Source organism: Apis florea, unplaced genomic scaffold (genome assembly GCF_048593485.1).
Source record: "Apis florea isolate Af1SG1 unplaced genomic scaffold, ASM4859348v1 contig_2190_pilon, whole genome shotgun sequence".
NCBI lineage: Eukaryota > Metazoa > Arthropoda > Insecta > Hymenoptera > Apidae > Apis > Apis florea.
The window spans coordinates 1725814-1752503 of NW_028256541.1; the positions used below are offsets into that span (position 1 = coordinate 1725814).

The 26690-nt window shown below is 27.0% G+C and overlaps 2 protein-coding genes and 1 long non-coding RNA gene across 7 annotated transcripts in view; 2 read left to right on the top strand and 1 right to left on the bottom strand.

Moving 5' to 3' along the window:
* The window catches only part of LOC100866437 (lateral signaling target protein 2 homolog), a 48132-nt gene extending 35057 nt beyond the window's left edge, over positions 1-13075 (top strand). Inside the window, exons 3-7 of one of the 2 annotated variants that reach the window (XM_086916229.1) lie at positions 1904-2260; positions 3906-6241; positions 6534-6814; positions 7055-7354; positions 10783-13075. In XM_086916229.1, the coding sequence (XP_086772355.1) occupies positions 1904-2260; positions 3906-6241; positions 6534-6814; positions 7055-7335 (3255 nt within the window). In that variant the 3' untranslated portion in view covers positions 7336-7354; positions 10783-13075. The remainder of the gene's footprint in view (positions 1-1903; positions 2261-3905; positions 6242-6533; positions 6815-7054; positions 7355-10782) is intronic. The other variant, XM_086916236.1, reaches the window with a different exon arrangement.
* On the bottom strand, positions 2126-21100 carry LOC147658549 (uncharacterized). Of its 2 annotated transcripts, none has more exons than XR_015294850.1 (3): positions 20720-21100; positions 19811-19852; positions 2126-2225 (listed from the first exon to the last, which is right to left on the bottom strand). It is a non-coding gene; the product is annotated as an uncharacterized LOC147658549 (long non-coding RNA). The 2 variants fall into 2 exon arrangements; XR_015294849.1 differs by lacking the exon at positions 2126-2225 and adding an exon at positions 3925-4052.
* On the top strand, positions 20941-26690 carry LOC100866638 (neither inactivation nor afterpotential protein G). Of its 3 annotated transcripts, none has more exons than XM_086916262.1 (9): positions 20941-21150; positions 21697-21899; positions 22036-22395; positions 22922-23095; positions 23248-23401; positions 23482-23603; positions 23772-23955; positions 24047-24281; positions 24489-26690. In XM_086916262.1, exons 1-9 carry the CDS (start codon positions 21030-21032, stop codon positions 24622-24624), a joined length of 1689 nt encoding a protein of 562 aa, XP_086772388.1. In that variant the 5' UTR covers positions 20941-21029; the 3' UTR covers positions 24625-26690. The 3 variants fall into 3 exon arrangements, with proteins under 3 accessions (XP_086772388.1, XP_003689735.1, XP_086772402.1); XM_003689687.4 differs by having other exon boundaries at positions 24059-24281; positions 24489-26397; XM_086916276.1 differs by having other exon boundaries at positions 21108-21202.

Genomic DNA, 26690 nt, shown 5'->3' on the forward strand with positions numbered 1-26690 from the left:
CGAATATTTACAGATTACAATTTATTTTTATACATTGGTTTAAATAAGGGTTTAAAAAGAATTTTATAAAATAATATAATTTGTTTTATCGTAGAACGATTATTAATCAGGTATGTAAACATTTATCGGGTTCGTATGTTTTGCACTGTCAAGATTGTTGTTTCTTATATATTCCGTCAACAGCGAGACGAGATATGTTGCGTCTTTGAAATATGTATTTCATCATATATATGCATCCTGTTTTTCTTTCCTAGCTGTCGATCTTGACGATTACGTAAATGCATTTGGGGCAAACATTGAACTCTAAAATATTCAGGTTAGTCAGAGGAACGTGGACGGCATTAGGTTCTGGACTGTGTACCGAGCTTAATTTATTGCGTATGCTCTTACAGGATTGCGTCGAATACATATCACTAAGCACTCTAAAAGCAACTTAGTAAATATGTAAATATGTATATTGAAAAATGGTTTGTTTCTTTGATTAAATTTCTTTTTGAGGTGAAATTAAATATTGCTAAAAAAGATGGATTATTTTTGATTAACTTTTAATTAATTTTTACATACGAATATGTACGAGTTTTTCGTTTCTACCGTGGTTTAAATCATATTTTATTCCAATTGTTTCATAATTAATGAACTTTTGTTTTTGTATATTTTAAAATAAAATTTCACAGTAAGCAAGAAATAAATAATTAAATTTGAAATGAATTTCGAAGATGGTTTTCCTTTTTTTAATTTACATAATTTTCAAATTAAATTATGAAAATACGTTTTTTGAAGAAATTTTTTGTGCACATTTCGAATTTACTTTAATCCATAATACTTTATCGACTAGATGCAACTTTCTCTTTCGTGCAATACTCTTTCGAGGACGTAACAATTAGTCGACTACAATTTTTGTTTAATAATAAATGATTTGTATATTAAATATATTACTTTGTTATCATTATATCGATTAATTGATTATTTAAGTAATTCTTCATTATACGTCTGAGTGGCAAAATTTTTTTAAACTTTATAAGAAAACACGTAACGCCGTTTAGAAAAAAAAAAAAAAGAATATACTGGGTCACTAAAATTATGCATGTCTTTGTACGTGTTAAGAACATGGAATCATTCCAGCAAGACAAAAGAGATGTCGAGGCTGCCAGTTTCAGAATCCTTATGTATTTGCATTTTAATGGTAAATTTTATGCCTGTCATAATCGAGCTTTTTAAATTATTTTTACGGGTTATATTATATGTTGTTTATTCAAATTAAATATGTAATTATTAATAATATATTTTTATTATTTGCAATTATTACTAAATTAAAAATTTTGAATTAAAAATTTTTAAATATTTTTAAATATATTTAAAAATTCATATATTTACCACAGATGTAAATTTTATAACATTCATATTTATATTTTTTAATAATATTCATATATTCGATAATGTCAATAGTCATCAAATAAAAATATCGTTCATTTTCCATTTTGTTTTATGTATTTTTCCATTTAATTGAATGCATTTTTAAATTCAAAATTAAGTTCGTGAAAATTCATATTACAAAAAGTATTATTGAAAAAAACGGAACGTACTGTATTAATTTATTAATAATTTTGTAACAAATTTTTCAAATAAATTTTAAAATATAAAACATGTCGTATTACGTTTAATTTTTTTTTTAATAATATTGTAATATTAAAAATTTAATTTTATACCATACTTTTATATTTTTACGTTTTTACATTTATTCTATAACAATTGCTCAATTTAATTGAGTCAAAATTTTTACGAAGAAAGTACAAAAATTAAATATTTAAAAATTAAGAATCATCATCACAGAAGATTAAAAAAAAAAGTATTTTCCAACCAAGAATAATTATTTAACTAATTATTTAACTATTTTGTTCACCAGTATCTTTCTCAAACGCAAAATCCATTGGACCCGTCCCTGGAGAAGCTGATCGAGTCGCTGAAAATCTTCGATCGGTTGTTCGCCGATTTCGAGCTATGCTACGTAGGCGTGATGGTGCCGGTGAAATCGACGAAGGAGTACGAGCAGCAGGAGCTCGTGTGCGTTTTATTTTCGGAGACGCTGCAAAGAGCTCTCGAACGTGGATTGCTCAGCCAAGCCGACGTGGATAATTACGAGCCAGCTCTGATGTTTACTATTCCACGTTTGGCGATTGTTTCTGGCCTCTTGGCTCCGCCTGGAGGCCCTTTGTGCCTCAATTCCCCTGACAACATCAGCGAAGTGTTTAGACCTTTCAGGGTAAGGGGAAGAACGCAATACAGTATTATAAACGAGTTATAATTAACAGTCACTTATCTGTTAATTAGCAGATTTTATAAAAATTTGATTACGATACCAATTATTATGATTAGAGAGAACACTAGAATTACCGATCGTAATATACATCTTATTTTTATTACTTTTTGGAATGAATTTGGAAGAAGATTGGAACAAGTTAATCTTGTTATTATGTTAAGATATTTAGACATTTAGATATTAGATCAACTATGAACAATTCTGGAAGATTACATTGTGGATTAATAACTATAATCCTATACATTCGTTATTGTTCTATATTTGTAATAAAATTATATTTGTCTCATGTTATTAGATTGTTGAAATAATCGTTTTTTATTAATCTGTAAAGCTATTCAAAGATAAGTGATTAAATGTACTGTTGAATAATATTTGTCGCATATTGTAATGAACTATATTTCGAATTTAAATGTTTTTTTTTTTACCTCAAAAATTTAAAATTTAGCATATACATGTAAAAGATTGTATTAAAGAAAATTTCCATTGATGTAGAAAGTTATTTAATGATAAATTATAATCATAAAAAATAATTATTTATAATATTCAAATTAATCAAATCACAAGTATAATGATTTTAATCTTATTTTTCACTGGACAAGATTAAATTTGCTAAATCAAACTTTGATTATTATTTTCAATAAAGTATAAATATTAAAACTCATATTAATTATAAGATTCGATCATTTCAACTGCAATAATCTAATAATTATGAGAAATTCAATATTTTTGATATTATGAAATTAACCTTTAACTTTTTTTTAAAATTAAATTAAAATTTTAAAATTAAATTTAATAATTAATTAATTTATATAATTAAACAAATTATTCTCTTGAGACTCGAAATATATAGCGAATTTAAATCCTAAAAAAATTCATTTACATCATTATCAACTCGCTGTCAACCCGCCAAATATGCTATACATAGATGATTATAATTGAAGTCACTATAATAAAAATAAATTTATTCTAATGAAAATAAAATAATATTATATAATCATATATACATTTTAATAAAATTTGATGTTAATTTCTTATTTAAATAATTGAAATAACAATTTTTTATAAGTAGTTCTAGTATTAAAGAAATGGAAATAAAAAAATTACTTTGCAACAATGTTCCAAAGTTTTAAAGTAGAAATTTAAAAAGAAAACTAATTTTAAGTTTTCTGTAATTCTGTATCGGTAAAAGATTAAATGGTAATTTAATGAAATTCAACGTTAAATATAAACTAAGTTTCAGAAGTTTTGAGAATATTTTAAAGAATAGATAATTTAAAAATTCAATATACTTTTATGATAATGAAAAATTCTGGTTTCCATCTTTAAAATAATTTTAGTGACTTCTAGATTCGTGATTAAATTGTAGATGAATGCAGAAGCAGCACAAGAATAGAATATAAAAGATAAGTTTATTTTTTAATTTGCATGCACATATAATAATATTACTTCTTTTTTTTTTTTGTTTCGCATTGTCATTCAAGAGGAAGTTCAAGATCATTAAATACAAATATAAAAACCTACAATAAAATATTTTTCATGTGGATTCAGTCTCAGAAAAAGAAAATTCATGTTCGTTTTTTCGTTCCAGTCGCTTCTTCTAAAAATAAGGGAGCTTCTATGGACGTTGAACAATCGAGAGCTCTACATGCTGGAGAAACTGCTTTGCTCGAACGAGGAGCCGTCAGGCCCTATCACGCAGTCATCGAAGTCGTCCACGTGCCAGGATATCCCCGATCTGGAGGAATTCGTTCACAATTTTTATACCGGTTACCCGAACTGTAAAGACTTCATCGTAGATTTTTACACTGTGACGAAGAATACAGGGAACAACATGGATGAGGTGGCGGACGACGTGGTTCAAATATTAGAAAAGGAGAATCGGTTGGTGGAGAGGAGTAGCGATCAGGAGGAGGAGGAGAGCCGCGAAATGATGGTGGAAACCGGGCCTAATCGGTTAAACATATCCGTGAACGGGTACGAGGAGACTGTGAGGTGTAGTAGTAGCGCGAGGACATCCAGTGAACGTGACAGTGTTGGTGACGAAGTGCAGTATCATGTTAAAAAACCTTCTAGTTCATCGAACACGAATAGTCGGTTATCTTGCGACGATAGCCCTTGCGCGAGGAGAATAGAATGTAACGCGGCTTCTGTAGTGAATTCCGTCACGGAACAAATCGTTCCGGAGAGCAGTATTTCGAGCGTAAACGAGAACAGATGCGGCGAACAATTGCACAAACAGCAAGAAGAATTCATCACCTCGGACATAACCGAGATATTAGGTAGCTCGGATAACATCGAAATTCCTCAAACTCAATATCTATTGAATCAAGTTTCGCACGAGAACAACGTGACTGGTGAGACAGTCCACATACAAAACTCTTTGCCCGATTTGGATTCGAAAAAGCTGATCTCAGAGGCGAATAAAACGTTGTCGAATCTGTTGCTAGATGGAGAGTGCCAGAACGAGATCTCTGAGCAGACTGATTCGGGAATTTGCACGGTGATCTCGTCGGAGAATACCAGTTTATACGATAAAAGTCCTGAAGAGAAGAAGACGTTCGCCAACGAGATTCAACAGGACGAGCAGGGATTGGGTGACGAGGACACGCAAGAGAACACTAGCTATTCTTGTTCTAATTTGAATTCACCGAAAAGAAAGAGTTCGACGATATCGGAAAACTCTTGCGTTTGTAGTTTGAGGAGCGTGAAAACGGTCGCATCGTTGGATCACTCGATCGAGGTGCATAATCTGCACGCGGCCAACACGGAGGTCGCGAAGAACATTCCACGGATATCGTCGAATTTTGATGGTACAAATGAGGAATTCGTTGGAGTCGCGTACGGGAATGGGCATATTTCTGTTTGCGACTCGAACCAATCCAGTTTTCAGATCAACTACTCCGAGAATTGGGAGAATCTGAATTTAAGTATCGACGCGTCCACTTCGAGAAAAGAATTCTGGAGTGACTTGAAATGCGAGAACTGCCCCTCCACGTCGCAGAACATCGAGAAAATTGGTACAAAGATCGAGCAATACGCTCAGGATAAGATCACGACGTCGAGAAAGATGAAGGACGAGAAACAAAAACGACGGCATCAACGTAAGCACGAAAGAAATGGACAGAAACTTCATCAAGGAATACAAGAGAGTAGGATACAAAATTTCCAAAATTTACGATCATCGGCGAGCACGGAACGTTCCAGATCAAACTCGACAGATCGTTGCTTAAATCCTAGATTGATCAGTTATGGGGCTAGCCTGCATCCCAGTCAGAACACTAGAAAAATGCCTAACTTTGGTAGCCATAGCCCCCACGCCAGTCCAAGATTACAACACTTTGAAACTCGTAGTACGCCTGGATCCGGACAGAGGAAGTGTAGTATCATCTCCAGACCTCAGCGAAATTTATCGCCGCAAAATAGAAAACTTTTAGATCATAGACGGTCCAGGTCGGAACAAATTATTAGAATGAAAAGAAGAGACTATGATAAAAGGGACAAATATGAAAGAACTAATCCTAGATTGGAACAGACTAAGAGGAAATTGGGAAACAGAAGTCCTAATGAATTAATGAATGACGGTTTGGGACCAAGAACGGATAAAAGCGGTTTATCGAACGAACCGAGCTCACCTATCTTGACGCAACCTGTATCGTATGTGCAAAAAGACAATAACACGCAAAAAGGTACACGAGCCGTGAGACTGATGAACGCATCTACGGTTCAAGGAACACAGTCGATCAACTCAGATCATATGTTGGCTCATAAACCAGATGTTGGATCTAGTTCGAGTTGTTCGAGTTGTTGTGATTCAAGCTCGGAGACTAGTGAATTTCAAAGTGATTGTCAGGATGACGAGGAAATAGCATTGGCAATGCAAGCCGCTGAGATTGCAAATAATTATAAGATTCGAGCAAAATTTCGGTAAATTTCTTTTGTGTATTCTTTATTATATGGTAGTCTTTGGAAATTTTTGAATATTGGATTTTTTAAAGTTATATAAATTAGAAATTATTGATCAGAATCGAAAGAAAATTATGCGTCATTGATATAATTATTATTATTAATTGTTATAGTTTTAGAAAATTATTAAATATTTTATTTTGTTTATATAAAACTTACATTAGTCTCCTTAAGTTTATTATTTATATATATATATATATATTTCCCCTTATATTTCACATCATTTAATTAATAATCTTTCTTTTTTCTTCAGATCGTCTGAGGATCTTGTCCACCGTTTATTTGTTTGTATAGCTGGTGTGGCAGACCAGTTACAGACGAATTTTGCATCAGATCTACGTAATATTTTAAAATGTGTGTTTCTTATGAATAGTAGTCAAACTGTGGAAGATGGTGAAATGAAGGATGAAAGTTCAGTATCTGAAAATCCTGTAAGTCCGTTAAACGATACAGCTACTAATCATGATCGACAAGATTTGTTACAAGAATACGAGGACGATTTGGAAGAAACTACAGCTATTGACCATAACACAAGTATGAATGCTTCCTTTTACATAAATTCAATTTTTTACAAATTGATGAACATTTTTACAAAATGTGAACATTTAACATTTCTTCAAATGCTTGGTTGAAAGAAAACTAAGCTTCTTATTATTATTCAATCTCTACCATTTAATTTATGTATAAAAGATATCATTCAATTATAAAAAGTCAATTATGCGACATCAGAATCTAATATTTTTTGTAATACAATTTTAATTTTTTTTTGTATAGCATCCTCCATAACTGAACGTGGCGAGGAATGTGTAGAAAGAGCACCAGCTTGGATCCCGGACAACGATGCGCCCCGTTGCATGGCGTGTCAAGCTGGATTCACGGTGGTAAGACGCAGACACCATTGCAGAAATTGCGGCAAGGTGTTCTGCGGCCGTTGCAGCAGCAATAACGTTCCCCTCCCTCGTTATGGACATACGAAACCTGTCAGGGTATGCAACAGGTGTTTTCTCTATCAAGTGACGCCGTTTACGGTGTCTTCAGTGACATCGGCGAGCTGAACTTTATCTGAATAATAAGGTGTGTGACGAGAGAGTTTCTAAGGAATGAATTGTTTATATCGGTATTTAAACAAAGGCCTGTCGCGCGCCCGCGAATCGTTGCATCCGTTCCCTTTCATTCTAATCATAAATGATTTTTTTTTTTTTTTTGAGATTTTGTTTCTTATTTTCTCTTTTATTTCTGCAAAATAAAAATTAGGCTCGACATAAATTGTATAATGTAGATATATATATATATATATACACACTTTGTACGTAACTACATACGCATGAAGTATATTAATAAGTTATAAATATTATAAATATTTCGTTCGTATGTTCTTTCGATTTTCATTAAATTTAAGATAATATGAAATATTTTATAACATAAATTTTTGTATTTTCGGAAATTAAATAAATATTTGATAATATTCCTTTATTTTTAATTATAAAATATAATATAATATAATATAATAGATGATTATTATATATATATTTATATTATATATAGATTATTTTCCTGTTTTTTTCTTTTTTTTTTTAATGTAAAAGATGCTATAAATTTATTTTTCATATTTTTTCTAATATTTTTTAAAAAATTTTTTTAATATCATTAATTAATACAATCTTTTAATGACAATTGTATTTTCGAATGATAAGCAGTGCAGTTTAATTTTAAATTAATCTCTTGCAAATCACAAATTATTTATCGTTCCTCGTTAAAAATTTATCTAAGAAAATCAATGAAAATTGAAAGAATATTGATATTATTTGATCGTCTTTTATATTATTTGTATAAGCATTTAAAATCATAAAATTATAAATTATATGTCGATGTCAATTTTTAATATTTTTCCACATAATAGAATGTTTTAAAAAATTAATTTCTAGAAATAGTTGTATCAAATTCAATTTTTACATGTTTAGAAGAAAATATTGAGAAACAAAAGAAATAAAAAAGAAAAAAATTAAAAAAGAAGATAAATTGTTGTTTTTTACTTAAAACATATGTAATATACAAATATTATACAAAATATTTTTTTGTATATCATCTTTATTCCCTTTATTTTTTATTTCTCTTCATTTATATTCCATTTGAATTTTGATATTTTTTTCCTTTAGAAATATTCATTTATATAAATATATATAATTTAATTTTTGTGCTTTCATATTTTACTTGAATAAGTATCATTCATTTTTCATTTTCTTTTATATCATTATTTATAACATGTAAAATGTTAGATATAACTTCAAATATTTATTTTTACACATTTAATTGTAAGTAATATAGTGTTTATATATATTTTAAAATATTGACTTCATAGTAAATATTTCATGTATAATGTTATAAATATTATGCAATAATTGTTTTTAATAATTTTCTAAACAATGTACAATATGATTTAAATATGAAATTAAAATATTTTTATTTATTATTATTCTTGTATTTTAAATTTTTCTGCGAAGTTATGTCTACATTTTACAATATATCTTAGTGTAATAATTATAATTGATATTTTCAATTGAATCAAATCACTTTGAAAAATTATTATCATTTTTAAACTATATTGGATATAGCGAGTTTCATGGAACAAGTGAGAATAAAGTTTTATAGTGTAAAAGTTTGTTGAAACTTTGAAATAAATAATTTGAAATAAATTGTTATGAGAGTTGGGATGTCCATTTTATTTGAAATCTATAAATAATAGAAAAAATATTTAACAAAAGATAATATATAATAATACAATAAAAATATTACATATATTTTATATTTAAGATTTAATATAATATTAAATGTCACAAATTTCATGCAATAAAGTCTGATTTGTTGTACAAATTTATGAACAATTTACATATATTATATATTGCTAATTTTCATAATTTTCATATTTGTTAATTTAATAAAAAATATTCAATATAATAAATCAAATATATTATTTAATCTTTATAAAAAAGTAAACGAATCTATAAAAAGAAAGTTTTTAAAAAATTTATTATTTAAATTGATAACTTATTTTAATTTAATAATTTTTATACATTTCGTAATTCAATTTGTAAATTATTTGTTGTATGAAAAAATATTTCATTAAATAATCTAGTGATATAAAAGGGGATACAATTTTTTAATTTTTTTGCAGCGTAAATATGAAAAGGAAATATGAAAATCTGTTTTTTATTTGAATTTATATTTTTAATACAATCGACGTAAATCGTTTATTTCTTGATAATTAGAATAAACAATTTTTATTATAAGAAGTATTTTATTTTAAAATTTATAAAAGTAAATAATAAATTTATCATATGAAAAATTAAGTACACGAAGTAATTTTTCTGTTTATATTTTTCTTGTCTCATAATAAAATTAATTTTGTTACATGATTAATTAAAATATTATCTAAATTACTAAATGAAATTATGAATAAAAATTGAAATGTAGTTTAATAAAAATATAATATAATGTATTAAAAGATATATGATTTTGATTAAAAAAAAATTGATCTTCATATATCTTTTAAATTTCTATTTAAAAAAATAATATTAAAAATTAATAATTTTAAATTATTTCCTTTTACACTTTTACACTATAGAATTTTATACATTTGAAATATTTTCTCATAAAAAGAATAATTTATCAGTTATTTAAAGTGACCATGTTGCATGACTTTTTTTGTACATGTATAAAATCATTTAAGTCTTGCTTGGACCAAAAAATGTCGCAGCCTATATAGTTATAAAAAATAAAAAAATATTTTGGTATTATATATATGTTGTAAAATAGAAATGTTTGTATATATAGGTCTGTTTTATATAAATATAGTAAAATATCTTTTAAGAAAAAAATGTGAAAAAAAGTGTTTTTGTATCAGTTATTTGATATAAAGAGACATATTATATAGTATTAATAGTTTTTTTATAGATTAACATATAAAATAATATAAAAATCAATTTCAATTTAAATAGATATATAATTTTTATTGCATTAATTGATATAGTATGTTACTTTCTACAAAAAAGTATTAAAAGTATTATATCAAAAAATTTTAATTTAGAAGATATTTTAATTTAAAATTTATAAGATATGAAAGATAAAGTGCATGTATTGTTTGTCTTTCATACAACAAGTATAAACTTGTAAACTTATAAACTTCAAATTATATGTTTTAAATTAATGATTTTATAATACAAATAATTCAATATTTTTTTGTAGAAAATAATAAAATGCATGGATTGCATTAAAAATTAAATATTTCCATTTAAAGAAATGAAGATCATTTCATTTGATCCATAATTTATACAAAATCTATAAAAAAAACTATGAATGTATATTAATATCAAAGCTTTTAAAAATATTTTCTTTCATCCTTTTCACATTATTTCATTGTTTTTATTATTTAGATAAAACAGACGTGTATATATGTATACACATATATGTATATATGTATTTAATTTTGGAATATATGTTTTTAGGAAATGCAAGATTCTCAAATAATTAAAGGTGTTAAGGACTCTATGGAAATCAATGAAAAATGGGGATAATAATCGTAGACTGAGGATAAAAAAAAAAAGAACTAAAATCGTTTAACTCTGCATCTTATATCAAACATTTGCCCAGCGATAATGATGAAATAACGATTTCTAAATGTTTAATATCAAATCAACGATTGGACTAGCGATAAGCGGGCCGTGATCATTTTAAAATCATTATCATATTCTACCGATGAAACTCTTTCGTTTGGAGAAGAGATACGTTTGTATCGATATTTATGGTGGAAGAAATTATAGCGATAAATGTCGATGTGAAGAATTTTGCAGAAATTCTGAAAAATTTGCAAATCATAAAATCTTACTTAAGTCCGTATGTAGATGTATATTATGAACTTTTTGAATTCCTTGAACGAGATATAAAAGTACTTAGAATATTAGTATATTATATTTGTATCATTACTTGTTGATCAAATGTATAACAACCGCACTTACATTTCTTCCACTATGAATATACATGTTTTCCGAAGAAGGGGGAAAAAAAAAATTGTTGTTCCACTTCTTCTTTCTTTAAAAAGACATTGGGTATAAATCTTTACTCGAGTCTTACGACTGTTGGTGTAAATAGCGTAAACTTGCGAGCGAGCGTGCAAAAAGAGTGAACCATATAACAATTGTGAAAAAAAAAAAAGCGTTTCTGTTTTTTACCGGCATTTGAAGCACACACGCTGGCGAATCGTGATATAATATAAACCGTTTAACACTGGGTTAACACGGAAGCTTTAAAAGGCGATATTCAATAGCATTATTACACTGGATGGCCTATGATTCGATGATTTTTCGAAGCATATAATAAATACATATGCAGCGGCATGTCATTAGATTCTGTGCCAAATTTACGCGACAATAAGTTTTCTTCTGATTCAACGTGATCCTCTCGTGCAAGTGCAAGTTTTAGAAAATCGACACAGATTATTGGAAGAAATGGAATCGTAACCGAGTAAATTATTCTTACGATATCTTACGAAAGGGAATTTATCAATAATTTATTTGTTACAAATACGAGAATTATTAATGGTTCAGAGACTGTTTCGATTAAAGACAACCGCCGCTTTTCGATTGAGGACCGTTTTTGAATGTGATTTCGATTTAAAAGACTGTTTTCGATTGTAGGCCGTTCCAGATATCGTGTAATATAGATCGATGATTCGCCGTAGTTGCTGCTGAGTCGAGCGATTGTGCTTTTTGTAGTTGCGGAAGGGTTGGGCAGTATTTTTGGTTGATTACTGGGAAATTGATTTTGAATTTATCTATTTCTTCGAACGTGATTATAGAATATGTTTTAATAATAGTTGATCAAATAATTTTATAATAGGTTATTAAAAATGAAAAAAATTACAAAAATTAGAACTGTTTGCTTTTTTGATTTTGAAATTTATTTTGTGTTCATGTTTTTAGGATATTTGATATTATAATTGAACTATCTTTTATTTCGTTTTATAAAAAAAAAAAAAAAACGTGTTAGGTAAGCATTTTTTAAGGGTAATGTGGAGAATTTTATGTTCTTGTTGTACTATTTGACGACTGATATATTAATTTCTTATGACTGATTTATAAATAATTAAAATGAATATTCGTAGAAACCGTGCCCAACTCTGTGTCGTATGTCAATTTCATTGCGTGACTTTATTCGATTTGCGACAACAAAGGTACGAAGACCACGTATTATAATTTACAATTTCTCGCACAATTAATATATTTGAAATTGATTGAATTTAGTTATCTAAAAATTTATTTCTTATTATCTTGATTAACAAAAGTATGATGTAACCTTATGTACAAATTCCTCTGTAACATTAATGTTTGGTATATCGATAAACAAGGGTGATATCTTTGTATGAGACACTTATTATAGTACATAAAGATTCAACAAAGATGGAGGAAATTAGATATAGAAAAGATTATAAATAATTTGAATATAAAAAAATATTTAATGTTTTCGTATGCATCTCTTATTACATATTTTTTAGTTAATAATAATATTTTGTTTATAAGGATAACAATTAATTTTTTAATGTATTTGGATATATACTTATAAATATTTTGAAATGAAATTAGACGTTTTATTTTCCATCATCTTTTATATTTAATTTCCTCATTGAAATTTATATTTCAGAGTTATTATTATTATTACTATTACTATTACTATTACTATTATTATTATTATTATTATTTTATTATTGTTACTGTTATTATGAGATTAAACTAATTGGCTGTATTTTCTTTGTAATTTTTTTTTATCATTATCATTTTCTTTTTTTTTTTTAAATTCAAATATTTTAACGTGGGATTTTTATAAAAAAAAAAAGGAAAAAAGAGAGAGAAGAAACAAAACGACTCAGCTTGTTCGATCGTATAAAATTATTTAAGGAATATTAGGGTGTAATGTAATGCAACGAAAAATAATAATTATTCAGAGTAATCATTGAATTCGAATAAATTATTGTGTCATATGACGATTAAAACTGCCATTTTTCATTGTCAAATTAATTAGATTTATGTATAAAAAATAATCTTATACATAATCTATTATGTATAAAAAAATAATCTTTCATAAATAGTTATAAATTAATTAATAATTGAATACTCAATGCAATAGTTGGATTGAATTAATATTGAATATTTCAAAACTGTTCATTTTAAAACTTAAAATGTACATGCAATTTTAAAAAAATTAGCCAAAAAAGAAAATTTTATATTCCACTTATATAGTTCCTTTAATCTACTATTTCCATAGTTAATTATATTCAATATATATTACTTATATTAAGAAAATTAGATTCAAGTAAATTGAAAATTCTTATTAATTTTTTGATATGTTAATTTGAAAATATTATAAAATAATATTAATAATTAAACAGGGTATATCTAAGTAAAAATATCAGCTTAAAGGTTAGAATATTTTATGAAACTATAAAAGAAAATTTAACTTACTAATAAATTATATAATTATATAATTAAAAAAAAAGAAGATGACATCGTTTGCTTTTTATTAATTAATGTAAAATATTTGATTATATTCGAACAAAAAAACAAATTTCATCCTTCAATTTATATCACTTATTATTGCCAACATAAGTAAAAGTTTAATAAAAATTGGTTCAACTTGCCGAATGAAAATAGAAAGTTATAATTTTCAAAAAAACTATATCAAATTTAGAGTATTACAAAATTAGACATTTGCGTATGATTTTTAAACAACGACATCATCTTATGCTGTGAATTCAATGATTACTCTGGTTTCAATTAGAAACGTGCAATTTATCGATTTCACTTTCTTAACTAACTAACTTAATCGATTATATCGATCATTCAATGTCATTTCCAATCGAACTTTCATCGTTATCTTATAACCTATAATCATAATCATCGAGTGATTGCTGTTATGTGAGAATTTAGCAGAATCTGCAGTGTTGTTAAGTCCTTCATGTATGGAATTATAAAAAAATTTGCATTTTTTGTGAATTTTACACTGTGATTCATTCATATAATGCCTTTATAAACGCAAATATGAGGTTTGAAATATAATGAAATACAGGGCTAATATTTTTTTATGCTATTCTATCATTTTTAACAATGAAATAATTGTTTCCTGTTATTGCAAATTAATTATTAATTAATTAATAATCATTACAGATACATTAGTATCTTACTTAAACCGATTTCATTATTTTTATCGGCTACAAATCGATTAAAAAGTATTGTTTTCATTTTAATTTTATTTTTTTTTGTAAATAATTTGCCCTTTGTTTAGATCAAATGATATAACAACAATTTTGGATGAAAGGAATTTTGGAAATGAATTCTTATATGATATTATTTATTTATTTAACACGTTAAAAATTTTTTTAACAGAAAATAAATAATATAATTTTTACATGCTTAATTTACAAAATCAATAGTAAACTTTTTTCATCATTAGAATATTGTCAGCCCATTCGATTTTTTCCTTCTACACTAATCTTTAATCCTTCAATGCTCAATAGCTTTTTTTCAACTAGAAGATTTTCAAAAAGAAGTCAATATTAATATGTTGATATACCCTAATTATTCCATTACTATACTGATCTGATATAATATATATATTATATATATTATATACATATATGTGTATTTCACATTCAGCTGAATGTTAAAAAGCTTATTAAAAAATTGATTTGAGGAAAAACTAATAATAATAAGACGATATTTAATTAATTCAACTTGCAAATGTTTCTGCAATAAATCATATTAACGCGTAAATATCACAATGAATATCTTAACTGAGCAGTTAAAATGGCGGATCCTTTTGAAGAAAACAAATAGTGAAACTGAAAAAAACTAAATACTCATTCATACCAAATATTTACAGAAAATCTTGAAGATGTATTATTAGATATAAATTGGCATAAATTTATTAAATAGAAATTATAAGTTAGTTAGCCATTTTAACTGCTTTGATAGTTATTGTGTTTAATGATCACAAGAGACTGTTAATAATGCTGACAAGTTAATGGCGAGGAAGAAAATGTGCCTGTTTAAGCGTTGTGACGATGGAAAAATGAAGAGCACGTAGCGTTATTTTGCGATATTAGATTTCGATATTTCTTTGTGATAATAATATTAAATGAGACATATTTGAAAAGAAGGTTTATATTTGTGAAACGTCCAAGACAACCAACGGGCAAGACGAAATTATTACTAATAGTAAAGCTTTAAGAACATGATATTTAAATTTGAAATTTAATACATATGTCACAGAAAATATATCTGATCGACCAATTCGTTTGCCATTTTTCAACAATATTTGAATGTAGTGCAAACACAAAGATGTTCAAAGATAGTATATATTTTTTAAACAATTCAATCAATGCATCACGGATAAATAATGAAATTTTTATTTCTAAATGTTGGTTGTCGTTGAAAGATTTAAAGTTTGTCGAGAAAACGCTTTCAAGTTTCTAAATCTATTAAAAGAAAATGGCGTGTAAATCAAGTATACTTATTTAAGAAGTGTATTGAAATTAAGAAGCATGTTTTAAATATTAATGCTTAAGGCGAGCAAAAATGCTTATAATATTTTGTACGTGTAATTAACGCGTTGCTATCAAGTGCTTTCGATTTTATATATTCTACGTAAATGTCGAGCCGTGAACAATTTGTCAGATTTTTTCCAAATAAAAGTAAGAGAAAGGATTGTAAAAAGCAATTAAAATGTTTTTAGGGTGAAATTACATTACGACCATTAAAACGTGATAGTTAAAATTTTAGTGAATATGCTATTTTTTCAATATAAACGAATTCATAATTAATTTTGAACATTATTTTTTTATTAATCAATGATATCAATGACGATTTAAAAATGTGGAAAAACGGATTGGAAAGAAATTGCAGTTATAGGTTTAATTTTTTTTTAAATTTTAAAAAATCTAATTTCTTTTCTTATTCTTATTCTTCTTCATAACGATATAATATTTATAATTATTTACTTAATTTAATTACATAACTAGTTTTTAAAATTTATATAATTATCACATTATAAATTTTATCATCAACATTATTAAAGTTGGACATGAAAAAGCTATATATGTATAAAATTATTATAATTTTTGATACAATTTTTTCAATTGATACAATTATTTAAATGATATTCGTTTTATTTTAATTTATTAAAAGTAACAAAAAAATAAATAAAACGTTTTATTGATATTCTAAACGATATATTGATAGTATAAACACAATTTTATTATAACATATAAAATCTTTTTTGTGTTCAGCTTTGTATCAAATTTTTTGTGAATCATTAAATTATTATACCGATTTTTAATAATAATTGCAATTGGAGGATAATAAAGTTAAATAGCAAAAATTAAAAAATAAAAAATACAAAAGATTTTACAATTCAGAAAAATTATAAAATAATAACAAAAAAGAAAATGAATGAAAACAATATAAGAAAGTTATCTTGGAGAATGTAATCAATAAAGCTGCTCTGGATCCATTAATTACACTTTTTTTTTTAGAAATTTAATCAAAAGCATTAGATCATAGATCAAATTGAATTAAAAATATAATTTTATATATAATTCTATAAAATTTTTCACACGAAAGATGAAATAGATTTACAATTATTCCTCCAATTGTATTCTTTTTCTTTTCACGCACCAGTGTTTATTGTTCAGGAATTCCCCTGTGCCTAAATGTCGCAGGCTGGCCTGTGCTTAGACGGATGAACGAACTTAAATGAACAAACGAAAAAAACGTACTAAAAAAAAAAAGAAGAAGACAAAAAAGAATAAGAAAGGAACACTAGAAAAAAATAACACCAGAGAAAAAAAAAGATGAAGATGACGAGCAAACGAAAGATATCGTGATGATATCCTATGAAATAACGTATCGTTTTGGGATATTGTCGAGGATATTGAAAAATAAAATTGCGATAAACGTGATCTGCCAATGATCTTAGTTAGAAAATTCCGACTACTGAGAAAAGAAGAATGTACCTCAGAATTATTTTTATATTATTTGCCCAAGCGTATATATATGCGTATATCGTGTATCGTCAACGTGGCTAATGTTCAATGTTGAATTCTATCAAGTCTTGTCGAACAAGTTTCTTTTTCAACGTTTTTGCATAAGTAAACATCGTGAGTTAATAATTTTTATCCAATTGGTTTTTGATATGTATCGTGTAAAAATGAATATAGAAATATATAAATATCATCGAAAAGTATAAATGAACGAGAATTCAAGGATTGAACATGGTCACGTGACGAAGATCAGAGTAGTATGTATGCGAATAATAGGAGAGAACGAAGAGTATTCGCAATATTGGATTTCACGAGTGTGTTTCGCTAATATTCGAAATATATATATATATATATATATAGCTATATATAATACATATATCATGGTTTAGTAAAATGAGATACATCTAAGAAAATGTAAATAAAGTTTGTTATTCAAGGTGTTTAAGAGGTGTTGTTCAATGCCGAATGCATAGGCCTCTTTTTCTTTACTGTATTTATGGATGATTTCAGATATTGTATTGTAAGATAGAGCTTAAGACAATTCACTGGGAGAATTTAGAATTCATTATACATAAGTGTTATGTAAAATGTTAATATATATATATATGAACAATGACACTTTTATTAATACAATTATATTTTTTGTTTAACATGTTTTTTTTCTATTTAGCAAATCTTGTGCTGGATTCTTGCTGTAATGAGTGGTAAGAAATAAGATTGAGGGATCAATCAATGTTAAAAAGAATTGTTAAGAATTTGAACAAATTATGTGAGTATTATATCTGATATTATGATTGGCGATGGATACAAATTTTTAAGATATATTAAATTATCTATTATATTCTTATAACCTTAAAATTATAATGGTTTCAAAAAGCTTGATCTTATAGTTCAATAAATAATGTTATTGAATTATTATTGAATTAGAGCAATGGATATAATTGCTATAAACAGATATTAAAATGTACATGCTATAAATAAATACATGAATAAACAAATACACAAATACACTATAAACTACATTATATCAACACTTCATTATTTCAGAATACATTTATATTTTTTCTTTTTTTGTAATACATGAAATGATCAAAAATCAATGCTCATAAAATAATGTTGTATGTAGTATAGTTTAAGTTACATATAAAGTATTAAATCTCGATTTTCATTTATGGGGATATATTCAAAAAAGAGAAAAGAAAAAATGGAGAGAGTTAAAACAGAGTAAAAATCGGGACCAATGATAACATAATATTAATCGTGTATTTGAAAAGTTAAAAAATAGAAATACATTCGCAGGGTGTTCATACATATATGTATATTTAGATAACATAGAGGATATATAGAATATACATATACAAATAATGAGATAATCAGTTTTAATTGTGTATTATTAATATAATAAAATAGTTAATAAAATATCTATTTGTTTTTCTTGGAATTTATTTTTCTTTGAATTTGCTTTGAATTCGAAAATATTATATAGGAATAAATAGATAAAAGATATTATTCATCCAATCATTTATTTCATTATTTCTAAACTAATAATTACACAGTTTATTATTTATATTTAATAAGTACATTTTTTATAGAGCAATAAGTATAGAATTTTAATAAAAATGTTAATTCTTAAAAGTATCAAAAAGATTCTGTATGACATTTTCTTTTAAATTATACTTTTCACAAAATTACAAATTATATGAAATTTTCGTTTTTAAAAATTATAAAATGTTATATACTATCTTTTCTCAAATTATATTCTTTTAATAAAAAATCGTAAAATTAGCCAAAAATCGTGAATGGATGTTTAAGAATTGCAATTTTTAAAATTTCAAAAGAAATTTTATATGTTATATTTCTTAATACTATTGTAAAATAATCTCACAATTGATTATTTCACAAATTTTATTATTTTAAAACATATCGTTCATTTGATTCGTTACGTTATTTATAATTCCCGCCAAAATGAATGTTCAAATTCATTGGGAAGTTTCATCATTTTTATCATCATAGTTATTATTCTCAAATTCATGTGGATAGTAAATTCGAATTTTATGAATTTAAGGATGAAAAAGTAATAAATAAATTAATTAAAAAAACAGAATGAATATTGCATAATATATTTACAATAATATTCAATAATAAATTAGAATAAATATTATATATAAAAATAAATATTTATAATTATATTTTAAAATTTTTCAAATATATCTTAATATTTTATATAAAATTATAATTTTAATAATAATTTAAAATAATTTATATTATCACAATCTTAAATTTGAACTTAGAATTAATATTATATAAATAAATGCTTAAAATTTATTTTTTATATTCTTAAAATTTAATTTTATATCTTCACATATTTATTTTGTAAATATATATACATTTAAAAAGTAAACTAATTATCAAAAAATAATAAAATCAAAAAATTTATGACTTACCATTCATAGATAACATCCTAGAGTATAGTAACAACTTTCCATCTGTCCATAATAATAATAGAATATAATGACATTTATAATAAATTTATTTTACTTAAGAATGAAACAATATATATATATATAAATTCGTATGCAATTTTAAATTATACACAAAATTGAACGCGTGTAACTTTAATACATTTAAGTAAGTACAATAGTCGATTTGTGACTTTTCCTATTCTGTAACCAGTAGCTCAGTAGGCAAAATCGATTGTTACGGATATCGATAACAGTGATGGTTATATTAATATAAATGTCAAATGAATATTTTAAAGAAAAATGAAATATATTCAAATATATTACGTTTTATATTATATTATATATTATTAAATTTAATAATTTTACAAGTAATTTAAGATTTTTAATCCATTAAAATTTATTATGTTATATTATTATGCGAAGTTCCATAAAAATAAATAATTTTTATCATTAATACGAAAAATAATATTTGAAATATAATGATCAACAGTAACTTTTAGATTTTTTTATTTTTAAATTTTGTACGTTTAAGAATTTATTACAAATAATATATATAATAATCAATATATTTTTATATACTAATTAAAACTAAAATAATTCTATCTGTTGTAAATAATTATTAATGAATAATGATATAATGTTATAAGCTTAATGTATAATGAAAAAAATATATTTTTTTAAGATTATATTTTTTTGTTTTATTGCTAAGTGATAATATACAAAATAATTTTGACAAAGATATACCCTAAAAATTTAAATATTTAAAATTACTTTCTTTCATATAGTTGAAATTATGTCAAGAAATTATATAAGACATAAATAATAAAAATAAATGAATAAAAATATGAATAATTAAAATGTTTAATTTTATATAAACTACATATTATTTACCTGTTATTTTTAGATATATATTTTATTAATTAAATACCGATATTTGTATGTAATATTAAAATCAATTTTAAATATTAATGCACATACTCAAGCACTTTTCCACATGTAATTAATTATCTCAACTATGATTTGTATCATTACCATCACGTTTTTATAATGACAGTCCACTTTCGTTAACGTGTACGACTATCGATTGCGAACGGAAATGCTAATTTAATATTGGAATTACTCTATACCCTGATCGTTGTTAGTTCATCACAGTTCTGTCACCGACACCGATTGCAGACAGACCGTGAATAGCTTCATAACGATGTGGAACTACGTACTGATTTCGACCCTTGTGTTATTTGTATCGTTACTATATCATTGTTATTTCAACAGTCCGGCTAGCATTATAGAGCACCCTAATACGCATTACGATTACATAATCGGTAAGTCGTGGAACTCCTTTTCGTTCGACAATGTCGGTGACTGCGATACCGCGTGAGTTGTAGTTTTAAATAACAGAATTAATACCAAATTGCTTAATCCTTTGATCCATATCCTTGTTGAATCGATAAATGGATGATTTAAACGTATAATTGAAGGTAGTGTGATAAATCAAATTTGATGGAATTTATAAGAAATATCGCATTTATATATTAAAATTTTACTTTTTGCATTTAGTTTTTTGATGTTGAAATTAATTTTCTAAACGTTATATATTATAGATTTTTTTATGTCTTAAATACTAAATAAAAATTTACAACTTTTTTACAAATTAAACAATCTATCTTGATAAAATGAACTAATTTGATTAAATATAAAAATAGATTTGTTTATAATTGTTAATTTATAAAGAATTAGTCTATGTACGTATATATGATACATTAATTTATAAAATATATATTTCAATTATACATTTTTTAATACAATATTTTTTTCATTCTCATATTCAACCACGTAAGATTAACGTTTAAATTATTTCACTTGCAAAGTTGGTGCTGGGACAGCGGGGTGTGTAATAGCATCACGGCTTTCCGAAATTTCAAATCTGACGATTTTATTGGTCGAAGCGGGAGGACATTTTGGCTGGGTGTCATCCATTCCAATTTTGGCGTCAGTTTTGCAAAAGACCGATGTCGACTGGTCCTATTCGACGGAACCCCAGTTATACTCTTCGAAAGGATTTTGGAATTACGTAAATAAATCTTCTGGAACGATAAATAATTTAAGACCCTTTATATTCATACGATTCGAAATTTAAAATTTCGATCAATTATCAAAATGGGAGCAATTTTAAATTTAACGAACCAATGAATTCCTTTTTATTACAGATTCAAAAAGTTCCAAGAGGTAAAGGATTAGGCGGTACCGGGCAGATAAATCATTTGGTTCACTCTTTCGGAAAGCCGGAAGATTACAAAGCCTGGCCGAAGGGGTGGTCACATGCCGATCTACTTCCGTATTTTAAAAAGGTGTCCGATATCATGAACGTAATGTCCAGCCCGGAGGAAGAATATCTGGCGGAAGCTTTTCTCATGGCGGAAGAATCGTTGAAGTTGAATAATGTGACTCTACAAAAGGGTCTGTACACTGTTAAAAGAGGTTCACGGTGGAGCACGTTTCACGCGCATTTACAAAATGCCTGGAATAGAAAGAACTTGCATATCTTGACGAACACGTTGGTTTCGAAAGTGAGATTTTATCTCTTTTATTCACACGTTTCGCATTTGTCGAAAAATTGTACTTAAACTAATTTGATTGCGACGTAAGCATTTATAATACTCTGTAAAAATTGTCACGTATTAATATGCTTTAATAGGAATTGAAAAATGATATTTTATGAAATATATTACAGTGTCTTAAGTTAAAAGATTAGAACTGTTCATAATTTGCAAAATTTTGGTATAATTTAATTACAAGTTATTACTATATTTCATACATATTAGTAATTTATATATATCGTGATACATAATATTGTATTATTTTTTATTATACTTCCATGATCTCTCTCATGGATATAAATTCAGAGAATATGTGGAGTTTATTTAAAATTTTTTATACATTTTTGTATAAGTATAAAAATATTACCATTAATCATTGACTTTTTGAATAGTTGTTAAAGGTATTTAATATCTCTCAAACGAGACAATATATTAGAAATTTTCAATTTTTAATCGTGAAGAATATATTCTAATAAACCTTTTCGTCAATTTTCAGATACTTTTCAAAGAGAATTCGAACGCGGATGGGATCAAGGTAATTTACAAAGATGGATCAGCGGGAAAGATTTTCGCGAGGAAAGAAGTGATTCTTTGCGCGGGTGTTATCAATACTCCTCAGTTGCTTTTGCTTTCTGGAATCGGGCCAGCCGAACAACTTGACAAATTTCAGGTAACGTTATATTCGATCTTTTCTTTCGATAAATTTTAAAAATATCAATAATCATTAATTGCTGATAATACAACAACTATAATTCCATTTTTTAATCCCGTAAAATATCGGAAAGACGATTTGTACAATATGAGAATAGAGAATATTTTTAGATACCTGTGGTGAGTAATGTTCTGGAAGTGGGTAAAAATCTCTTCGACCATATTCTGCTTCCGGTTTACGTTAATCTCAAAGCAAACGTGAGCATAACATTCTTTAAATTGCAAACGCTTCCCGAGGTGCTCAATTATTTTATTTTTGGAAGAGGTACGTTGGCAAATTATATCGGCAACATTTACATTTTATAATATATCATTTTTTATTTTTCTTTTAATTTACTCTTTAAGGATGGTATGCAACAAACGCCATAATGGCGGTGGGTCGTACTAACGATAGCGGTGTCATGCTTCTTGGAATAGGTTCTACCGACGAAAATATATGGAAAGGCATATCTAATCAAAAAACAGAGGCAAGCAATAATGTTGCAATAATAATTCTTAATTTTACTCAAATTCAGTTTCAATAATTTTCTTCATGTAAGAGAATAATAATATATCATGATAATATATTCAATCAAGTTAGAGAATGTCATCAAGATATTAAAAATTTTATCCTTTTTGCATTTTATATTCCACAGCCTTACAGATTGCTGTATCCATCCTACAACGACAGCACTCACGAAGGATTCATATTTCTATCCTACTGCCTACAGCCAAAAAGTCGTGGTAGCGTATCGCTAAGATCTGCCAATATTCGTCATCAACCAAGAATCGATCCTGCTTACCTTCAACGCTACGACGATGTATTGTGCACCCATCGAGGTATGCAAATTTCTTTGCATGTCGCAAAATGTCGCGATAAAATTTTTTAAATTACGAGTACACACGTTACGAGTGTTTTGTACGACGAAAGGGAATTCCACAGCTGTAAATTTCGCCATCCAAACGCTCGAGACGCCGAAATTCCGCGAGTACGGAGCAAAAATCCATCATCCCGACTTGGAGGAATGTCGACACTTGCGACAAGATTATAGAGACCTCGGTTATACGGAATGCGTACTGAGAATCGGCGGTCTCACGAGTTATCATTTATGCGGCTCTTGCAGGATGGGTGCTGACGATCGTGCGGTCGTCGACGAGAAATTACGGTAAAAGAATCTCGTCGAAATTTGTTCCAATTTTTTATTATAAAATATTATTATCATGTGTTCGATTGGATCTTTCTACGAATGAAAAAATTATCAGTTAATGTGAATTAATTTACGAGTAATATTATATTAATCAAATGAATATGAAACAAAATTTTAAGAGTTTAAAAGCAACGTTTAATTTTGTTATCGATCTTTTCGTTTCAGAGTGAAAGGCGTCAACAGACTTAGAATAATAGATTCTAGTATATTACCAGCTCCAATTTCCGGTAATCCGAATTCCGTTCTAATCGCAATGGCGGAACGAGCGAGCGATTTGATTCTTGGTCGCATATTCAATTAAAAAAAAAATATATATATATATATATGTTGCATAATTGAAATAAACAGAGAAAAATATACGATATAGCAATTATTTATACTTGATACATATTTTTCGAAAGATATAAATCAAAAGGTAATAAAAATATCTGTGAATATACTAATTGTAATATACTAATTCAGAATAATTATTTATATTGATTGCGTTATAATATTCATAGAATATTTTCAAAGGATAGATTATATACAATGTACAAAAATTATAATTTTCTTCAAACTTTTCCGTTTATCCTGGTTCCTAGAATCGAATCCTCCGAATATTTTAACAGCCTGTTAACAAAAGAAGGATAAAAGGGGAGCAAGAAGACAGCGTGGTTAGATTTTTTGTAATTTATAATTAATGGTAAAGTTTTTTCTTGTTTTACAGTAATCGAACAGTTATTAATAGTCTAATTAAATTTCGATTAATTTTTATACAAACAAAAAAGAGGGTGAGTTACACTCAACTCGGCGTAGCACGAACCCCTGCCACCCTGTTCGGAGAAAAAAGAAAAAAAAAAAAAAAAAAAAAATCATATCTCAACGCCATTACCTCGCGTTTAATCGTTATTTCGTTTCATTTTTTTTTTTTTTTTTTTTTTTATTTCCCCTCTACGCTTCTCCCCGAAAAATTTATCGTAACACGTAACGAATCATCACGAATCATCGTCATCATTCCACCCAGTTCCTGTCCGGGATCGTCGGAGATGGCAGAGTTTCGACTTCTTCCTCCATTTCTATTCCACTTTCGCGCCTGTTCCCTTTCATCCTCTTTCTCCCTCACTCGCTCGCACATTCGCGCTCAACAATCTTTTCCCTCTCTCGCTCTGGCACTCTCCAACATCCGAGTCGCGTTCCTAATCAACACGTCGTCTTAACGCGGATGAGAGATGCGTTTCAAACGCGTTGTTTCGCAAGGATTCAATTCGAAAATCTTTCTCTTCCTTTTTTTTTCTTCTTTTTATTGAATTATGCTAGAATCGAATTTTCACCACGGTTGAAACTCACACTCACGCGTTTTTTTCACACACATGCACACACAGGCGGACTGTTTCCCCCGTTATAAATAAAATAATTCTGTAATAATAAGTGCAAATTTGTCACTTTGCATACACGGAAAACATAACGTAACGGCTTGCGCGCTGCATCTTTCATGCTGGAGATACGGCCATTTCGCCCGTATCTCCGTGTTTCACTTCTCGCAATCCTGTGTTCAACGCGTTCTCTTCGCGTTCTTCCCTACCCACAGATTTATATCATAATCGTAACGCAAAACTTAATCTTTTCAACTTAAAAACAAAAATTGGTAACCACTGTGACGCTATGCGGTGCAAGCCACGATTTTTCTCCTTTTCTTTTCTTAAAAAAAAAAAAAAAGTAAAATACAACAAGAACGCGAATTTATATCGAATCGACTCGTCGATTGTCTGAAACACGTGGAACGACACGAATGTATTCGATCGATGCCGAGGCGACGGGAATTTTCACGTTGATCGTGTGCGGTGCATAATAACTCGTGCGAGAAAAGTATATTTCTACTCTTTCCATTCTATAAAATCATATCTTAAAAAAAAAAAAAATATATATATATAAATAAAACAGCTATCTCTTTATTTTTCAAAGGAAATGATCGATCGTTTCAACGTTCAAAAGGAGAAACTGAAAAAAGAAAAAAAATATATGTATATATATATATATATGTGTGTGTGTGTGTGTGTTATATAAAGAATAAGTAAAAAAAAAAAAAAAAGAAAAATCAATGATCGATCGATCGAATATCCACAACATAATCCCTTTTCCCTTCGAATCTTATTATGCTCCCGTTAGTAGTTAGCTCTTAAAAATGCCCAGAGTACGCCTCCTCGACATCCTCGTTCCCCCAATCGACATTTTTCGAAAATTTTATCTTAGAGGAGAAACTCGAATCGCGTGGCGTGCACCGCGCGCGTTGTTATTATTACTATTATTATTATTAATTAATTATTATTATAATTATTATTATTATAATTATTATTATTATAATTATTATTATAATTATTATTATTATAA